Raw genomic sequence first — 18,664 nt, 5'->3', positions numbered from 1 at the left:
GTTCTTTGTCTGGGGATCCTAGTGAGGACACCCCTCTTAAAGGTGGGGGTGTGACGATCCGTCTCGCTCTCTTCCTTATTTGATGCTGGCTTTCAGGTGGAGCTGGGAGGGGTCTGCTGCCTGTACCTGTCCTTCAGTTTGTAGAAGGCGAAGCATAAAGGACGACCCTTATCAGTGTCTCTCTCTCTCAGCCAGGCCTACTGCATCCTCCTCATCCTGTTTGGTTTGTTGTACCCTGCATGACATCAAACTCACACCCATCCTGTCAGTAGGAACCAGGCCTTAAATGACTATTTGAGTTGTGCTTTTTGTTATAGCTGCTGCTCATGGTAGTAAAGACATGCTACTTAGTAAAGACATGCTAATTGCTAACATTAGTGGCTAATGCTTTACTACCAAGAGCATCCAGCGTGCCAGCTGCTCATGGTAGTAAAGACATGCTAATTGCTAACATTAGCGGCTAATGCTTGACTGCATGTAAAGACATGCTAATTGCTAACATTTGTGGCTATTTGAGGTGTGCTTTTTCAATACACAACCCCGGCAACAGCCCACTCGGCACTTCAAAAATTTCCGCGGGAATTTTCTAGTTATTTATAGTGATGTGAACACTTGGTGGTGCAAAAAGAGGGACAGATACAAGCCTCTAATGGGCAGAAAGAGATTCAAGCCTTTGATAGGCAGAGATGGTGAAATGCAACCCTTTGAAATGGAAATGTTAGGCTGAGAGGGTGAAAGGCTACAAGGATTAAAGGCAGAAATTCCAGCCTTTGATAGGCTGACAGAGAATGAGTGTCTATGATAGGCTGAGAGTGATTTCTGTGCTTTTGACCGGCTGAGAGAGAGAGATGTGAGTTTTTGATAGGCTTAAAGAATTATGTGCATTTGTCAAGATGAGAGGGAGAATTGTGCACCTTTGATAGGCTGAGAGAAATGTGAGATTTTGACTGACTGAGAGACAGACATGATAGTTTAAAGCTCCAGAAGTTCATGAGCCTGATTTAAGTTATAAAATGTACTGAGTTTGGAGATCACATGACAATGACTGAAAGCTCTGGAAGAATCAGACTTTGTCATTGATTTAATGTGACTTCTGACATTTAGTTCTGAATCCAGAATAACACAGAGACTTCTAGCTTGATTCTAACTCTTCAAGACCAGACTATTAAAGTCTAGGATCAACTATTTTCACACCATTTATATTAAAAGGTGGCCTTTTACTGTGGTTCTCTGAAGGGTAATGAGCTCTTACTTCTGATTTACAGGATGTAAAGTTTCTGTAACCAACCAGTGAAGAATAAATCAGACCAAAGCAAAGCATCCATCAACACTGTCACTGACAATCTGACTAATCCAATCAATAATCAATGACAAATAAAGCAGACTGCTGCTCGCTCCAGCTCATGCTTCAATGAATTAAATACGTGGATGAAACAGGAGTAAAAACATCTGGAGTCTACTGATTCTACAGAGACAAGAGAAGACATGGAACAAACATCTACACAACAACAGGAAAGACTGTTGATGCTGGCAGGTTGACATGTCAGACACAATCATTCATGAGGGACTGGACTTGATTTGTTGGAGCTCTGTGAAGTGCAGCTCTGTTGATGGTCTTAAATGGAGACCATGTGGATGAAGCTCTCTTCTCCACCTCTAAGTAACATGGTCCAGTCAGAGTCTGCTTCAACCTCTGGATCATCAGGACACAGCTCATCCTCCCACAACACACACCGTCCTGTTTACTACCATGATTCCATCCACCTGTAGAGAGGAGGAGAAAGAAGAGAGGAGGAGAAAGAAGAGAGGAGGTAAAGGAGTGTTTCCAGAGTCTCCCTTCATCACCACATCCAGTAGAGCAGCAGTGGAGCAGCTGTGGAGCTCAGCCAGCTTCCTTTCAGCTTCATGTTAACGTGTTGGAGTGAACACACACAGACCTGCAGAGACTTTTAGCATCAAGTCTGTTTCCTCTGCAGATTTCACTAATAAACTGCTGAGAGTCCTGAATGCTTCATTACTGCACCAACACTTTAGTGATGGATTTACTGCTGCTCCATTTAAACAAAGATCAGCTGACTAATAAACATGGAGGCTGTCATTGAAGAGATCTGATCAAACTAATGACACATGTGATGACTCTGCTCATGGTTACTAAATGTAATGCTGGTTCTGTGATGTGCAGGCTTCAGTCAGACTGATCTCAGAGCTGTGATCAGTTGTTGATCAGATTTGATGAATGGCCACCACTGTCTCTATACATCTTGGAAGGCTGTCAGCTGGAATCCAGCTTTATTTCCTGGACAAATCAACACAACAACAACAGTCGTCTTCACATCAACTCAAACACATGATCACAACAAGCTTCTGGCTCATCTGATTGGCTGACTGTTGTCTCTCTCTCTGTCTTTCTGTCCAATCCTGAAGACTGTCTCCATTCTCCTCTCACAGCTTTACTGAGAAGCTGCAGGTTTACAGGAAACACTGGATCTTTGATACTAACTGTGTTTATGACAGTACTGATGAAAGCAGCATGGACTGACTGGAACACTCTACTCACCTCAGAGTCTCCAGTTTATAGTCTGGACTCTTCACAAGATCAAAAAGCTGTTTCACATCTGAATCCTTCAGGTAGTTGAGACTCAGGTCCAGATGTTTCAGATGTGAGGGGTTGGACTTCAGAGCTGGTGCCAGAGAATCACAGCTGATCTCTGACAAACTGCAGTCAATCAATCTGAATAAATAAAAGATGTGAATTTTGAAAATTCCTTCTTGAAATCATGTGTTCAGTACTGAAGAAGGTTCAAAATGTGCAGGTTTAAAGTTAACATGTTGAAGATGGTTTGTTCCTTCACAGTGAATTCTTTTAGATTCTTGGTCAGACAAACAAAGACATTTGAAGACATCACCTTGAACTCTGAGTGAGTGGTATCAAGATGTTTTAACATTTTATAAAATAATTCATTAACTAGATGATTGCAAGCGATCATACAGGGGTCCAAGCTGTGGTGAAGCCATCCCCGAGCAGGACGCAGAGGCATAAGTCACCAGTAGCGCCCCCTATAGACCGTATTGCACGAAACTTGGTGGGCTTGTAAGTAGTCATCCGCAGATTTTTATTGTCAAATTTCAAGCAGTTTACTGTGGTGGTTTGTGAGATATAAACATGTAGACTTTGTAGCGCTCCCTCGACGTATTGTCACGCAACTTGATGGGCGTCTACACAATATGTTACAGATTGTGTATGCCAAATTTCATGACGTTAACTATTGCAGTTTTTGAGATATTGAAATGTTGCTTGTGTAGCGTCCCCTAGAGACCAAGGGTCACAAAAGTTGGGGTCATGTTATTATCAATGATATGAAGTTTGATTAAGTTTGGGTATATACTTCACAAAATATTAGCTTTGGAGTTATACTGTGCCATGCCGTAAAAATTAATTAGCCATTAACTTTGTAATCAATAACCCTGCTTAAAGTTATTTTGAAGAATTTTCATTATCTTTGTCCATAAATGATACATGCCAAGTTTGGTGAAAATTGGATGAACGGGCTAGGAGTTGTTGATTTTGCTTTGAGGCGCAATTTTTTCAAAATGGGGGGGAAAAATGGCAGTCGTAAATGGGCGTGGCCTAGTCCATTAGAACCAGGGCTATATAAGGAGCCAGAGGGAGAAAAATTTTGTTTCAATGGCACACGGTTCCTGAGATATGAGCCATAATGTAAACTGGCGTATTATAGCGCCACCTAGCTGTAGGCATGTGTATTGACACCTTGGCAACGTGACATGCTAGGACTTCTACCAAGTTACCAGGTTTGATGCCTTTCGCCCTTGCAGTTTGTCCTGGGCAGACACTTTTAGTTAAGCAGAAAAAACTGAAGAAGAATAAAAATCAGTAGGGATCCTGCAACTTCGTTGCATGGCCCCTTAAATAACCAATTCACCTATAATATATAATAATTGTTAGTTGCTGGCCTGCTTTTAATTTGAAAAACTATACGGTGGAAATCAAGATTGTCAGAATTCCAGAGTCAATCATCCAGTGGGGGATTTTGTCAATGGACTAAACTATAGAAGAAGAAAAGAGACTACCATGAAGATCCTCAATGTGGATCAGTAGAATATCAGCCTGATGTCTGCAGTTTAGAGTCACCACAACTTTACCATCATATTCATCTCAGCACAGAAAAAAAAACTCTGACCTTAGAGTCTCCAGTCTACAGTCTGGACTCTCCAGAAAACCACAAAGCTGTTTCACTCCTGAATCCTTCAAGTTGTTGAGACTCAGGTCCAGATGTTTCAGATGGGAGGGGTTGGACTTCAGAGCTGGTCCCAGAGAATAACAGCTGATCTCTGACAAACTGCAGCTCCACAATCTGAATAAAGAATAAAAGATGTAGATTAAATCATGAATAATTCAATCAGATGTGTTCAGGTTTTAAATGTGCAGCTCAACGTTACTATGTCCTAACAGTCTTTAAGCTTCATTGACTTTAACAACTAACAGTGGATGTTTTGTCACAAATATGTAAAGTTTCTAAAAAAAACTCAAGTTAAATTTAGGGGTGATTGGAGTATAGTAATAAGTTGTGTTTTCATTGATACTTCATATGTATTTCTTAATCATATTATATTATTCACGTCGCACTTCAAATCGCAGGTTCTATTGTCCTTTCGGGTGACCCGTATTTAAGGTCGCAAAGGTAGCAAATCCATTTACGGCAACACAGCTCAACCGTTTAGCGGTGCTTTTCGTGTTCGCATTAAATACAGCTGCATCTTCATCAATCTTCCGCCTAGGATAGCATCATGGATATGTATTCCCTGTAGTCTAAATGTTGACTGAATGAGTTTTTGTTTGTGCGTAGCATAGCACTGATTTGCCCATGCCCTTTGTATGTTGCAGTTTCACACTTCCCAATGCAACATGAACACAAAACAAGCATTCCAGAGAATCAAAAAACTTACAGGTCAAGAACATAATCAACATCACAGGCCAAGTCCGGACCCTCAACATAATGCAAACACCCTGAACAGTTTCTTCAACCGGTTCGACACCCAAGACCACACCCCCACCTGTGAGGAACTTCTCAAGACCCTCCCCCCTCAGGAACCTCACCACCCGCCCTTCACAGAGGAAGAGGTTCAGCGGCAGCTGGCCAGGTGCAAAGTTGGCAAGGCACCAGGGCCAGACGGCATCCCGGCAAAGGTGCTGAAGTGCTGTGCCATGGAGCTCTCCCCCATCTTCCACTCCATCTTCTGGGAATCCTACAGGACAGCAACAATACCCACCCTCTGGAAAACATCAACCATCACACCTGTACCCAAGAAACCACGCCCCTCAGAGCCCAACCACTTCTGTCCAGTCGCATTCACCCCAATAGTGATGAAATGCATGGAGAAAATCATACTGCACCTCATCCTACCAACAGTGAGCACACAACTGGACCCATACCAATTTGCATACCGGCCGAAAAGAGGGACAGAGGACGCAGTGGCATGCCTCCTCCACTCCCTCCTTCACCACCTCCAGACTCCCCATAACTTCGCCTCAGTTCTGTTTGTTGACTTCAGCTCTGCATTTAATACAATCCAGCGCCATCAACTAATCAAGAAATTACAGCACCTGAATGTCACCCCTCTCCTCATCCACTGGATATATAACTTTTTAAGCAACAGGCCACAGACGGTGAAAATGGGGACAACATTATCATCTACCATCATCACCAACACTGGAGCCCCCCAAGGTTGCGTACTCAGTCCCTTCCTGTATACACTTTACACAAATGACTGCCAGAGTTCACAACCCAACACCACTTACTACAAATATGCAGATGACACAGCCATAGTAGGACTACTTACAGACAACAGCTCCATCACAGCTTACCACCAGTCCATCACAGATTTTGCACTGTGGTGCTCTGTTAACTACCTACAACTCAACATTGACAAAACAAAAGAACTGGTCATTCACGCATCAAAAACAGCCCCTGGACTCACCCACATCACCATCCATGGCCAGCCAGTTGAACAGGTCAACACTTTCAAATATCTTGGCCTCATCATGGACAATAAGCTTAACTTCAATGAACATGTCACCATCACACAGAAACGTGCACAACAGAGACTGTATGTAATACGAAAACTAAGATCACTGTCTGTTGCCCCCCACCTCCTTCTGCTACTCTACAAAAGCATCATCCAACCCCTTCTACTCTACTGTTCCCCCTGTTTCTTCACCATACTAACTGTTGCCAGCAAGAACAAACTTATTAAAATCTCACACTTAGCATCCAAGATAATACAGCTTCCCACCCCCAGCCTCACTGATGCAAACGACACAGCCACCACACGCCTTGCCCGCACCATAACAAGTAGCCCTGACCATCCCCTGAACCGGTTTTTCACCCTACTCCCATCTGGCCGCAGATACAGAGCAATTTCTGCTACAAACACTCGTCTTGAACTAAAGGACATTCACAGATTCATAGAGGAAAGTTCTGGATGAACATGAATTAGATTCAGTTGGTGACATATCAGATCTACAACAGTAACAGACAGTGAACTGACCTCAGAGTCTCCAGTCTACAGTCTGGACTCTCCAGAAAACCACACAGCTGCTTCACTCCTGAATCCTTCAGGTTGTTGTAACTGAGGTCCAGATGTTTCAGATGGGAGGGGTTGGACTTCAGAGCTGGTCCCAGAGAATCACAGCTGATCTCTGACAACCTGCAGCAACTCAGTCTGAATGAAGAATAAAAGATGAAATGATTGATGTTCAATCAGATGTACTGAGGTCTGAAATGTGTACTGATCAATGAGTGACTTTGTCCTTCCGAACACAATTCCACTTTTTAGCTGACACTAATATGAAGCTTCAGCAGTCTAACTGACACTAATCAAAGTTCCTCTTTGAGTTCCTGTCCCTCCACTGCAGCTCAGCAGGAAACATTCTGGAAACACAAAGATACTGACTGGATGTGCTGAAGAACAAGATGAGTTGAAGATCACCTTTACAATCATTCATCCACACAACAACACTGTGGATGTTGTCCTCCATCTTGTCTCATTGGAGTCAGACTATAAGGGGATTTCTCCACAGACAGTATGGACAGAAAGAATGATTAGTGACACCAAGAACTCTGTTAATGTACACGTGAACACTGGACTTGATCTGGTTTGTGATCAGACCCACCACCGATGACTGAGGAGATACCTGCTGATGTTCAGGAACATGATGCTCCTTCATTTAAACTCTTTGAGCTCCTTTTCTATCTGACAGTCCTGACAAGAGAACTCCTCTAAACTGGATCTCCATTCTTCAGAAGCCTGATAAGAAAATCAATGAAAACTGACCCCAGAATCTCCAGTTTACAGTTTGGACTCTCCAGTCCAGCAGACAGCAGCTTCGCCCCTGAATCCTTCAGGTTGTTTTCACTCAGGTCCAGATGTTTCAGATGGGAGGGGTTGGACATCAGAGCTGAAGCCACAACTTCACAGTGACTCTCTGAGAGTCCACAGTTATAAAGTCTGTCATGAGACAAATAAATAAAATCTGTTATAATGGCAGGAGACATTTCTATGAACATGATGCGTTTGATGAGTGGACAGTTGGACACATCCTGTTGGACATTTTGTCTCCACATCAGTGGTTCAGCTCATCTTCTCTGACTGTGTTTGACAGGAAACAATCATTCTCATCATCTCTCTCAGACCTTTGTTTAGTTGAATGTGAAGATGAATGGAGACAACACTGAGTTACACTGAGGCTTCCAGACTGTCCACAGTCTGTCAGTGGATCTGATCCCATCATGAGGACATCTGGACTGTCTTCACTGTTTAATGGACTCTGGATCATTTTAGTTCAGCTCAGTGAACAAGTGAATATTCACAGTGAATATATAGAAATAGAAATAAAAGAGTCAAATGTAAGAATGATTAGAAATAAATAGAAGAACTGTGTTCATTCATTGAACAGCTTTTAACAGCTGGAGAACATCTGGGACTAAATACAACTGACTGTAATTGTAGGCGCCAGGTAGAATTGGTTTAGGGTTTGTTGCTATGGTCACAAACGGGGATGTGGGTCACGTGGCGGTGCATCAGCCAGGTAGTAAAATCAGCTATTCACCTGGTGAAGAATGACTGAACTGAGAGGGTGAAGGGGGAAGTCATACTTTTGCTGACCGCATGTTCTCGGAAAACCGACTCGATGTTTTTTATGGATTGTTGGACTACTCACCGCTTGTGTTTGAACAGTAATAAGTATACACAACCGTAACTCGAGAGATGTTTTATTGAACAGCCAGCCCATCCGGCAGGTAAAGTTTTTCCCCTGCTTAGCCTCTCGGCGACTGTAATATTTGTTAGATAGTCGCCCAACAGTAATGTTTGCAGTAAACAAGTGGAACACTGTTTGAAGAAGAATGAGAACGTCTGAAGAACTAAACTACTAATCTCCACTGATTGATTCTGTTAATGATCAGGACTCACCGAGCCTTTCTGCAGTTCCTCACAGCTGGGATCAGTATCCATCGTCCCTCATCTGATGTTCTGTACTTCCTCAGGTCCAACTCATCCAGAACCTCCTGTGACATCTGCAGCATGTAGGCCAGAGCTGAGCAGTGGATCTCAGAGAGTTTCTTCTCTGATCTGTTCTCTGACTTCAGGAACTCTTGGATGTCCTGATGAACTGAGAGGTCCTTCATCTCCATCAGACAGTTGAAGATGTTGATGCTTCTGCCAGGAGAGATTTTATCAGTGTTCATCTTCTTCAGGTTGTTGATGGTTCTCTGGATGATTTCTGGACTGTTCTCTGTCTGACCCAGGAGACCTCCTAAGAGTCTCTGGTTGGACTCCAGAGAGAGGCCATGAAGGAAGCGAACTAACAGGTCCAGGTGACCATTTTTACTCTCCAGGGATTTCTCCATGACTCTGTTCAGAAATTCATCCAGAGGTGAGTTATTGTAGTTTCTTTTCAGGAAGTCCTCCAGCACCTCTGTCTTCCTGTTGGTGTAACAGTGGATCATGTAGACTGCAGCCAGAAACTCCTGAACGCTCAGATGGACGAAGCAGAACACCTTGTCCTGGTACAGTCCTCTCTCCTCTTTAAAGATCTGTGTGAACACTCCTGAGTACACTGACGCTGATCTGATATCGATGCCACACTCTGTCAGGTCTGATTCTTAGAAGATCAGATTTCCTTTCTGCAGCTGATCAAAAGCCAGTTTTCCCAGAGACGCAATCATATTCCTGGTCTCTGGACTCCAGTGTGGATCTGTCTCAGCTCCTCCATCATACTTGACCTTCATCACTTTCGCCTGAACAACCAGGAAGTGGATGTACATCTCAGTCAGGGTCTTGGGCAGCTCTCCTCCCTCTGTGGTTTCCAACACATCCTCCAGAACTGTAGCAGTGATCCAGCAGAAGACGGGGATGTGACACATGATGTGGAGGCTTTGTGATCTCTTGATGTGGGAGATGATCCTGCTGGCCTGCTCCTCATCTCTGAATCTCTTCCTGAAGTACTCCTCCTTCTGGGGGTCAGTGAACCCTCTGACCTCTGTCACCATGTCAACACACTCTGGAGGGATCTGATTGGCTGCTGCAGGTCGTGTGGTTATCCAGAGGCGAGCAGAGGGAAGCAGTTTCCCCCTGATGAGGTTTGTCAGCAGCACATCCACTGAGGTGGACTCTGTAACATCAGTCAGGATCTCAGTGTTGTGGAAGTCCAGAGGAAGTCGACACTCATCCAGACCATCAAAGATGAACACAACCTGGAACTCTTCAAAGCTGCAGATTCCTGCTTCTTTGGTTTCAATGAAGAAGTGATGAACAAGTTCCACCAAGCTAAACTTTCTCTCTTTCAACACATTCAGTTCTCTGAAAGTGAATGGAAATATGAAGAGGATGTCCTGGTTGGCTTTGTCTTCAGACTAGTCCAGAGTGAACTTCTGTGTTAAGACTGTTTTCCCAATGCCAGCCACTCCCTTTGTCATCACTCTTCTGATTGGTCCATGTCTTCCAGGTGAGGCTTTAAAGAGGTCTTCTTGTCTGATGGTTGTTTCTGGTCTGTGTGGTTTCCTGGATGCTATTTCAATCTGTCTGACCTCATGTTCATTATTGACCTCTGCAGTCCCTCCCTCTGTGATGTAGGGCTCTGTGTAGATCTCATTCAGAAGGGTTGACTTTCCTGCTTTAGCAATCCCCTCAAACACACACTGGAACTTCTCCTTCAGAGTAGATTTAACTTTACGTCCACAAACTGCAGCTTCATGTCCTGAATGAACATACAACAAATAAGATGAATAAATAAACTCTCCAGTAAATATCCCAACATGTCATTGCTCTAAAGAATGAGTGTGTGAATATATCTTGGTTCATCTCTGGAGACATTAGTAAATGTCCCATTTCTCCAGCAGCTTCAATGTTTAGAGAAATCCTCTTACTGCTCTGCAGACAGTCAGCCAGCTCCTCCTGCTTCATTCTCCTCAGGAAGTTCATTGTGATCTTCAGTAATAAATCTCTGCTGCTCCTCCTCTGCTCTTCATCTTCATCTTCACCCTCCAACACCTCCTCATCCTCCCTCTGACTCTCTGAGCATTCTGGGTAATCTGGACTCAGAACCTTCTGGACCTTCTTCAGCTCGTTCTTCACAAAAGTGATGATGTTGTCCTCCAGCAGCTGGAACGGAATATGATATGAATGACACAAGCAGACTGAAATCATGGAGACAAACATCAGATCCATGTTGGACACACTGACAATCCACTGGTCTACAAAGTGCAGCATGGAGATGATGGAAAGTAGTTGTTGTACATGTACAGACCAGAAAGATGGAGTCCAGGTGTGTTTGATGCTGCTGGGGAGACTGACCACTGAGAACCTCTGAGCTCTGCTGGTGGACTCTGTGGACCAATCATCAACAATTAGCTCTCATCCATTAGAAGATTGAAGACACTACTCTGCTTCAAATATCCACTTATTGATCACCTCTTCTAAGGGGGTGTTTTCCCAACTACTGGTATGTACACAAGAAAGAAATAATAATGTTTTTCTAAGGTTCAATAGCTTCCAGAGACACAACTCTGATTACTCTTCAACAGACAAGTTCATTTAGTTTATAGCTTCAAAACATTAAAACAATGTTAACAATCTGAATTGTCAGATAATGTTTTTGTAAAGATATTGTTATTTCCTCCATATTGTTCACTCATGTAACTGCCCAGGGAAACCAGTCACCAAGGCATGCTACATATCAGTGCTAAGCTAACTGTTTCTATGTGATGGCTGTATTGTGTGTTTTATCTGTAGTACCACCATTAGCCCAATAGATGGAGACAAAGGACCATGTTGAAACTGTTACAAGACTCAAATTCTGTCTGGCAAGTCACCATGTGGTGCATAGTTTATGAAGTATCGTGTGGATAGAGTTTAAAGGACCACAAAAACAAAATCAAATGCATTTGTAATTGACTGTTTTGGGATCAGATGAAATATAGCGAAATAAGAAATTCTGACATGACACATTCATTTTCACTATGAAACTGCTCCAGTTCTCTGTTAGCTGAGGCTAGCTGGTTAGCTCCTTTTACGACATGATTGATAGAGTATCTTGTCTAGTTTTAAAATGTTGGGATTTGAAGGAACAAATGTGGTTATTAGCAATAATGAATACTCATCAGTAGTGATGGGTCGGGCACCTCAGATGCATCGGCGCATGTGTCGAGCTCATAGAGTGAAACCCCGTGTCACTGCGCATATTGCGTTAAGAAAAAGTCATGTGACCGATATAGACGTTGTTTTGTCTGTCACTGAGGTGCCAAACTGTGTTTATAAGGAAGCGCATCTGTCAACGAGATGCGTCTCTGCCAAAAAAAATCCTTGCACTTTTGAACTTGTTTTTTTTTATAAACATTTGTTAAAAAAAATAAACTTTCTGCCTGACAAGAACATACGCAACATTACATTCACACTTTCACTTTGATATTCTCATTACAACACACGTTCACATTATTTATTGACTGCACATTTTAAAGATATCAAATATATTTTACACTTATATAAAGATATAAAATAATACACGACATGATTGCAAGCGATCATAAAGGGGTCCATGGCAAAGTCATCCGAGAGCGAGACGCAGAGGTATAAGTCACCAGTAGCACCCCCTATACACCGTATTGCACGAAACTTGGTGGGCTTGTAAGGAGTCATCCACAGATTATTGTTGTCAAATTTCAACCAGTTTACTGTGTTGGTTTATAAGATATAAACATGTAGTCGTTGTAGCGCCCCCTCCAGCCCGAATTTCACGAAACATTCATATGAAATGTGTCCGTGTCGCCTGTAGCACCCCCTGTTGATGTAATGTCACGCAACCTAATGGGCGTCTACACAATATGTTACAGACTGTGTATGCCAAATTTCATGAAGTTAGCTATTGCAGTTTTTGAGATAATGAAATGTTGCTTGTGTAGCGCCCCCTAGAGACCAAGGGTCACAAAAGCTGGGGTGCTTGTAGAGAATCATATTATTATCAATGATATGAAGTTTGATTAAGGTTGGGTATATACTTCACAAAATATCAGTTTTGGAGTTATACTGTTGCACGCCATAAATTAATTAATCATTGACTAAGTCATTTTGATATCTTTTCATTTTCTTTGTCCATGAATGATACATTCCAAGTTTGGTGAGAATTGGATGAACGGTCTAGGAGGAGTTAATTTTGCTTTGAGGTGCAATTTTTTCAAAATGGGGGAAAAAATGGCTGGCGGAAATGGGCGTGGCCTAGTCCATTAGGACCAGTATATAATATATAAGGAATCAGAGGGAGAAATAATTTTGTTTCTAGGGCACACGGTTTTCGAGATACGAGGCAAAACGTAAATTGGCTCATTATAGTGCCACCTAGATGCAGGCATGTGTACTGACACCTTGGCAAAGTGGCACGGTAGGACTTCTACTAAATTACCAGGTTTGATGCCTTTCGCCCTTGCAGTTTCTCCTGGGCAGACACTTTAGCTACGTAGAAAAAGATAAATCATTATTATAATTATAAAAATCACTACAAAATCAATAGGGATCCTGCAACTTCATTGCATGGACCCCTAAGAATAAAAATCGAAAGAAAAACAATAGGCATCCTTCATTGCATGGACCCCTAATTAGAACAATCCCAACATAATGATGCCCCATGTGAGGCATAGCACTGTCTGCAATATTCATTTCTACATTTTGGATCATACCAAATATTATGAAATTCTTGCTTTGACTAAATGTTTATATATTCAGCACTCTTAGTCTCTCATAGGATTAAACATACCAATGTACGTACAAACAAGTGCATTGCAGAGAAAAATTATTATTCATCAGATCTAGCTCGAACAATTGAGGAGATTTTGGTTATAGATAACCACCAATTTAAGTTACATTAAGAATTTACTCTGTCTATTTGGTATTAAATGCAATCTAGTCACTTATGTGGCTGTTAATAAATTAAGTGCTCCTCTTTTTGACTGTAGAACATAGAGTATATTCCTTTTTGTTACTGCCATGCATTTCAGTCTGAGAAATAAAGCGAAATCTAGAGCCACAGCTACCAGCCTGTAAAATAGTTGCAGACCTAGCTGTTACTGTCAGTGTTCCAGGTTGAGTCAACGTTTGGAGATAATTCCCTGACTGTTACTGGTGAGCATCTCAGTTAGTGTATGGTCCAGCCTACTACACCTACTAGAGCCACTAGATGGTGTTATAGCTTGTCTTCTTACATGAGAAGCTAGTACCCAGATAGTAGGCCACCATTGGTTTGGTTAACTAGTGTCCAAGCTACACTACAAGGTTGAAACACGACACCAGAACCAACCACTGTTGTAATATACAACTGAATCTCAGCGTCACTTTCAGACACAACAATGGAGAATCCCTGTGTTGAGAAATGTATTTCTTCATTAGCTCAGAGCCTAAAGCCTGGCTACTCTGACTTCTGACAGGTTCATGGTTTTCACCCGGACATAGAAATGATCCTTCCCACATCTGTGACAACCTCCAGTCTGCTCTTTCTGAACCTGACTCTGTTGACACCTTGCTAGCCAAAGAGGCTCATTTAAGAACACAGGTATAAGACAGAAGAAGAAACTCTGACATTCTGACTGTGAGATTCAAGTCTGGCTGCGTGTTATTTCAGATAAAATACACCTGGACAGTTATCTCTCTAGTTTTAACTCATCAGTCTGCAAGACGACAAGTAGAACCAAGAGACAGGACATTTACTGACACTTTACCTCTTTGGACCAGAACCACGTCCTCCTTTAAAATTAATCCAAAACTCCTTCGACCGGTCACTCTTCAAGGACACACAGCTGGGTTCACGTCCAGGTCGAGATCCAGGTCCAGGTTCATTCCTGTGAACAATAATGAGAGTCATGGACAGTTGAGACTCAGACATTTACTCCTCTGTGTTAATGTGATGTAACATCCTGGTCACTTATGAACAAAGGTGGTCTTCCTACATGATACAGGAGTGAAGTGAATGCTGTCAGATGAGTGTAGAGGCTGCAGGAGTTAAATATGCACTAGATCTACCAAACAGTGTCTTTAAAAGTTCTGATGGCTCACTTGTTGCTGCCAACACTGATCAAGGACAAAGAAAGCTCAGTGACAGCCATTAATAATGGAGAGTCATGTTTTCAAGAGGAAACTAAGAAAGAACGTGACTGAAGAAGTCGACACTGTGTCTCCTGAAACCAGCAGCAGCCGCAGCGTCACTAAGGAACTACTGGCTTTGACTGTCTGCTGATGGTGATTCATCTCTGAGTCACATGGACCTGAACAACCAAAGAACCAACAGCACTAGTGTGCAGAGCTGGTCTCTCTACAACAGGACAGACATCTACTGATCAGCCACTCATCAGTCTGCAAGAAGACAAGTAGAAGCAAGAGACAGGACATTTACTGACACTTTACCTCTTTGGACCAGAACCACATCCTCCTTTAAAATTAATCCAAAACTCCTTTGACCGGTCACTCTTCAAGGACACACAGCTGGGTCCAGGTCCAGGTTCATTCCTGTGAACAATGATGAGAGTCATGGACAGTTTAGACTCAGACATTTACTCCTCTGTGTTAATGTGATGCCAGTTTAACACGTTTCTGTCCTGTATGAATTAACATCCTGGTCACTTATGAACAAAGGTTGTCTTCCTACATGATACAGGAGTGAAGTGAATGCTGTCAGATGAGTGTAGAGGCTGCAGGGGTTAAATATGCACCAGATCTACCAAACAGTGTCTTTAAAAGTTCTGATGGCTCACTTGTTGCTGCCAACACTGAACAAGGACAAAGAATGCTCAGTGACAGCCATTAATGATGGAGAGTCATGTTTTCAAGAGGAAACTAAGAAAGAACGTGACTAAAGAAGTCGACACTGTGTCTGCTGAAACCAGCAGCAGCCGCAGCATCATTAAGGAACTAGTGGCTTTGACTGTCTGCTGATGGTGACTTATCTCTGAGTCACATGGACCTGAACAACCAAAGAACCAACAACACTAGTGTGCAGAGCTGGGGGGTATTCCAGAAAGCAGGTTTAACAAACACTGAGATAAAACTTAACCTCTGGGTTGTCTGAACCTGAGGCGACTAAACCCGAGCTGTCGGTTCCAAAACACCGGTTAGCAATCAGTTCAATCAACCCCGGATTGTTTAACCTAGAGTTGTGCGCGATCACGGCGAAGTTATAAAGGCATCATCTATTGAGAGTCGAAACCATGAGTAAAAATGGCAAAGCGCAGAGCAGCCTATTTTTCTGAAGCGGAGCAGCAAGTTCTGCTCGAGGCGTACGAGGAGGAAAGAGCGATAATCACGAAAAAAAGCAATACTTGCGCGTCTGCCAAGGAACGAGATCTTGCTTGGCAGAGAATTGCCGACCGCGTAAATGCGTAAGTTTAGTAGGATATAGCACACTAATGTGTCAGAAGCACAATAATTCAGTAGATATTAGGCTACATATTAACTGCTTTGTATGAGACTTTCTTATACTATAGACTACCTTGTCATATATTGTATTATTTTTAATTAGATGTAACCCGACTGCCCTTAAGAGAACGTGGCCGCAGGTCAAAACAAAATATAAAAACATTGTCCAAGTTGGTAAGATATATCTGGGTGCATCATCTTAGACATCACTTATCCAGTATTATATTCTTGAATTGCCATATTGCAACAAGTTACATTCATTTCAAAGCCAATAGGAAGAAAGCAGAGGAGAGGAAGACCGGTTCTGGGCCAGCGGTGTCCCCCCTCACCCCTGTGGAGGAGTTGGCGATCAGTATCAATCGAGGGCGTCCGATGATGGAGGGGATTTCTAGGGGCACGTCATCGGAGCCCTCAACCTCCCAGGAGGAGCAAAATTAACAAGTGCAATGCATTTTCCCTAATAGGCCTACGCCTAAATCACTTATGTCTAATTTGTGTAGCCTTGCAAGTTCGAAAATGACCAATTTATGAACTTCTCAGTTGTAGGTGGCGGTGGAGTGGTGGAGCCCGCACGCGCAACAATTACGATGAGCGAATCCACGATGCGTAACGTTCGAAATGTGGGGATGGAGAATGTTGTTTAAATAGCCTATATTAAAGATTCCGCAGAAAAACAGTAGCGCTCTGGCAAAAACTCATTAGGAAAAGAAAGGATATTAAGTCGTGGTCTTATCACCCTCTCACGGTGAATAGCCCGAATGATTTGTGCTTCAATGTCAATTGGATCTTCCTCAAAAGGAAACGTCATTGTGTGACAAGTGTGGAAACAGCGGTCTGGCTGAATGTGCACTTAAATACCCGAACATAACCTGAACAAAACCTACCCCTACCAGGTTAAGTTCAGAGCCTATGTTACTATAGTTACTTACATAGCCTGATCATTTTTGAGCGTTCTGGAACCGAAATCCCAGGTTTACCGCTAACTCAGGGTTTACATACCCAGTTAAGTTCAGAGCCTATGTTACCATAGTTACTTACATAGCCTGATCATATTTGAGCGTTCTGGAACCGAAATCCCAGGTTTACTGCTAACTCTGGGTTTACATACCCAGAGTTAGCGGTAAACCTGCTTTCTGGAATACCCCCCTGGTCTCTCTACAACAGGACAGACAGCTACTGATCAGCCACTCATCAGTCTGCAAGAAGACAAGTAGAACCAAGAGACAGGACATTTACTGACTTTTTCCTCTTTCTCCTCTTTGGACCAGAACCACGTCCTCCTTTAAAATTAATCCAAAACTCCTTCGACCGGTCACTCTTCAAGGACACACAGCTGGGTTCAGGTCCAGGTCGAGATCCAGGTCCGGGTCCAGGTCCAGGAGAGTCTAGTCCCTGCTGCTGGATCCTGACACTAAACCACCACAGATAAATGTGCATGTTGGATAAAAACTGATGAGAATAAATTCAAAGAAGAGACGTCAGAAGTAAAAGGATGAAACAAACATGTTGTATAAACTCAGTGACACAAGAGTGATGAACCAGCTTTAACCCAAAGAGGAAGAGAGATGAAAGTAGGACCATCAGCTCCTCATGTAAGACAGCTTCACTGACACTTTACCTCTTTGGATCAGAACCACGTCCTCCTTTAAAATTAATCCAAAACTCCTTCGACCGGTCGCTCTTCAAGGACACACAGCTGGGTTCAGGTCCAAGTCCAGGTCCCTCCAGTCTGTCCTCACTCTGGTCCATGCTGCTGAATTCACACTTTCTACTTCCACCTGCAGAGGAAACACTAATCATTCATGTGAACATCAACTGAAATCATTCCTGCTGTAAAAAGATCAGCTGCTCCTCCACTGATTGGCTCTTATTCATCAGCTGCTGTACTTCTACTATCAGTCCACTAGATGGAGCCATGGAGGACACACGATGTGTTCACTGACACTGAGTATGTTAGCTGGTAGGCTGGGAAGTTAGGAGGAGCTACTGTTCGCTAACAGGCTAAAAGTACTTAGTTGCTTTCAGCTTTATGTTACAAAAGCAGATTAAAATTTCTAAAGACAGTTTCAAAATAAAAGCCCGACTGTGTCCTCTATGAAAAGATGAAAGAAAATCACCTTCAATCATATTTATGCTCCGAGTGACACAAACGGACCATGATCACTCAGAGACACAAAATGGCGGATGAGTTTCATCCAGACTCTTACCTTTCAGCTGTGACTGAGTTTAACGTGAACTATGGAGCGGCAGATTTCTGCTGGAACTGAGCTGCTGACAGCTGATGAAGAAAACACGACAAACTGCTTCGTTACCTTCAGATGGAGAAAATGATCTGCGACACGACCCTGGTGGAAGTGAAAGTAAACTCAAACCAGAAAACATGCAGAAAGAGAGAAGAGGAAGTAAATCACTGCTCAACTAAGGAGTGAATAATGTTTAAAGGAACATCACTGAGTTCTCAGAAAACACTTTAAAACACTTAAATATATGTAGAGAAACTGGGTCATGCAGCAAGACAACGAGCCCAAGAACACAAGTGGTTCTACAAAAGAACGGTTAAAGAAGAACAAGATGAATGTTTAGGAACGGCCAAGTCAAAGTCCTGACCTTAATCCAATAGAAATGTTGTGGAAGGACCTGAAGCAAGCAGTTGATGTGAGGAAACCCACCAACATCTCAGAACTGAAGTGGT

General features: G+C 42.8%; 1 protein-coding gene and 1 pseudogene across 2 annotated transcripts; both read right to left on the bottom strand.

Moving 5' to 3' along the window:
* Window positions 1-546: 546 nt before the first annotated feature.
* LOC311500546 (ribonuclease inhibitor-like) lies at window positions 547-6,767 on the bottom strand (the record flags this gene model as incomplete). The annotated part of the gene is made up of 4 exons (XM_084562032.1): window positions 547-1,764; window positions 2,558-2,731; window positions 4,200-4,373; window positions 6,568-6,767. Coding segments are annotated over 4 exons (567 nt in total), but the record flags the coding sequence as incomplete, so codon positions are not given.
* A 1,162-nt stretch (window positions 6,768-7,929) lies between these two features.
* LOC311500066 (protein NLRC3-like) lies at window positions 7,930-17,721 on the bottom strand (annotated as a pseudogene). Its single transcript has 3 exons — window positions 17,591-17,721; window positions 9,227-10,068; window positions 7,930-9,181 (listed from the first exon to the last, which is right to left on the bottom strand). The product of its transcript is annotated as a protein NLRC3-like (transcript).
* Window positions 17,722-18,664: the final 943 nt, after the last annotated feature.

The sequence above is a fragment of the Chelon labrosus genome (genome assembly GCF_963514085.1).
Source record: "Chelon labrosus genome assembly, chromosome: 15".
Classification (NCBI taxonomy): Eukaryota; Metazoa; Chordata; class Actinopteri; order Mugiliformes; family Mugilidae; genus Chelon; species Chelon labrosus.
Note: the sequence above shows the minus strand (reverse complement) of the source record. Positions and strands in the feature narration are given on the sequence as shown.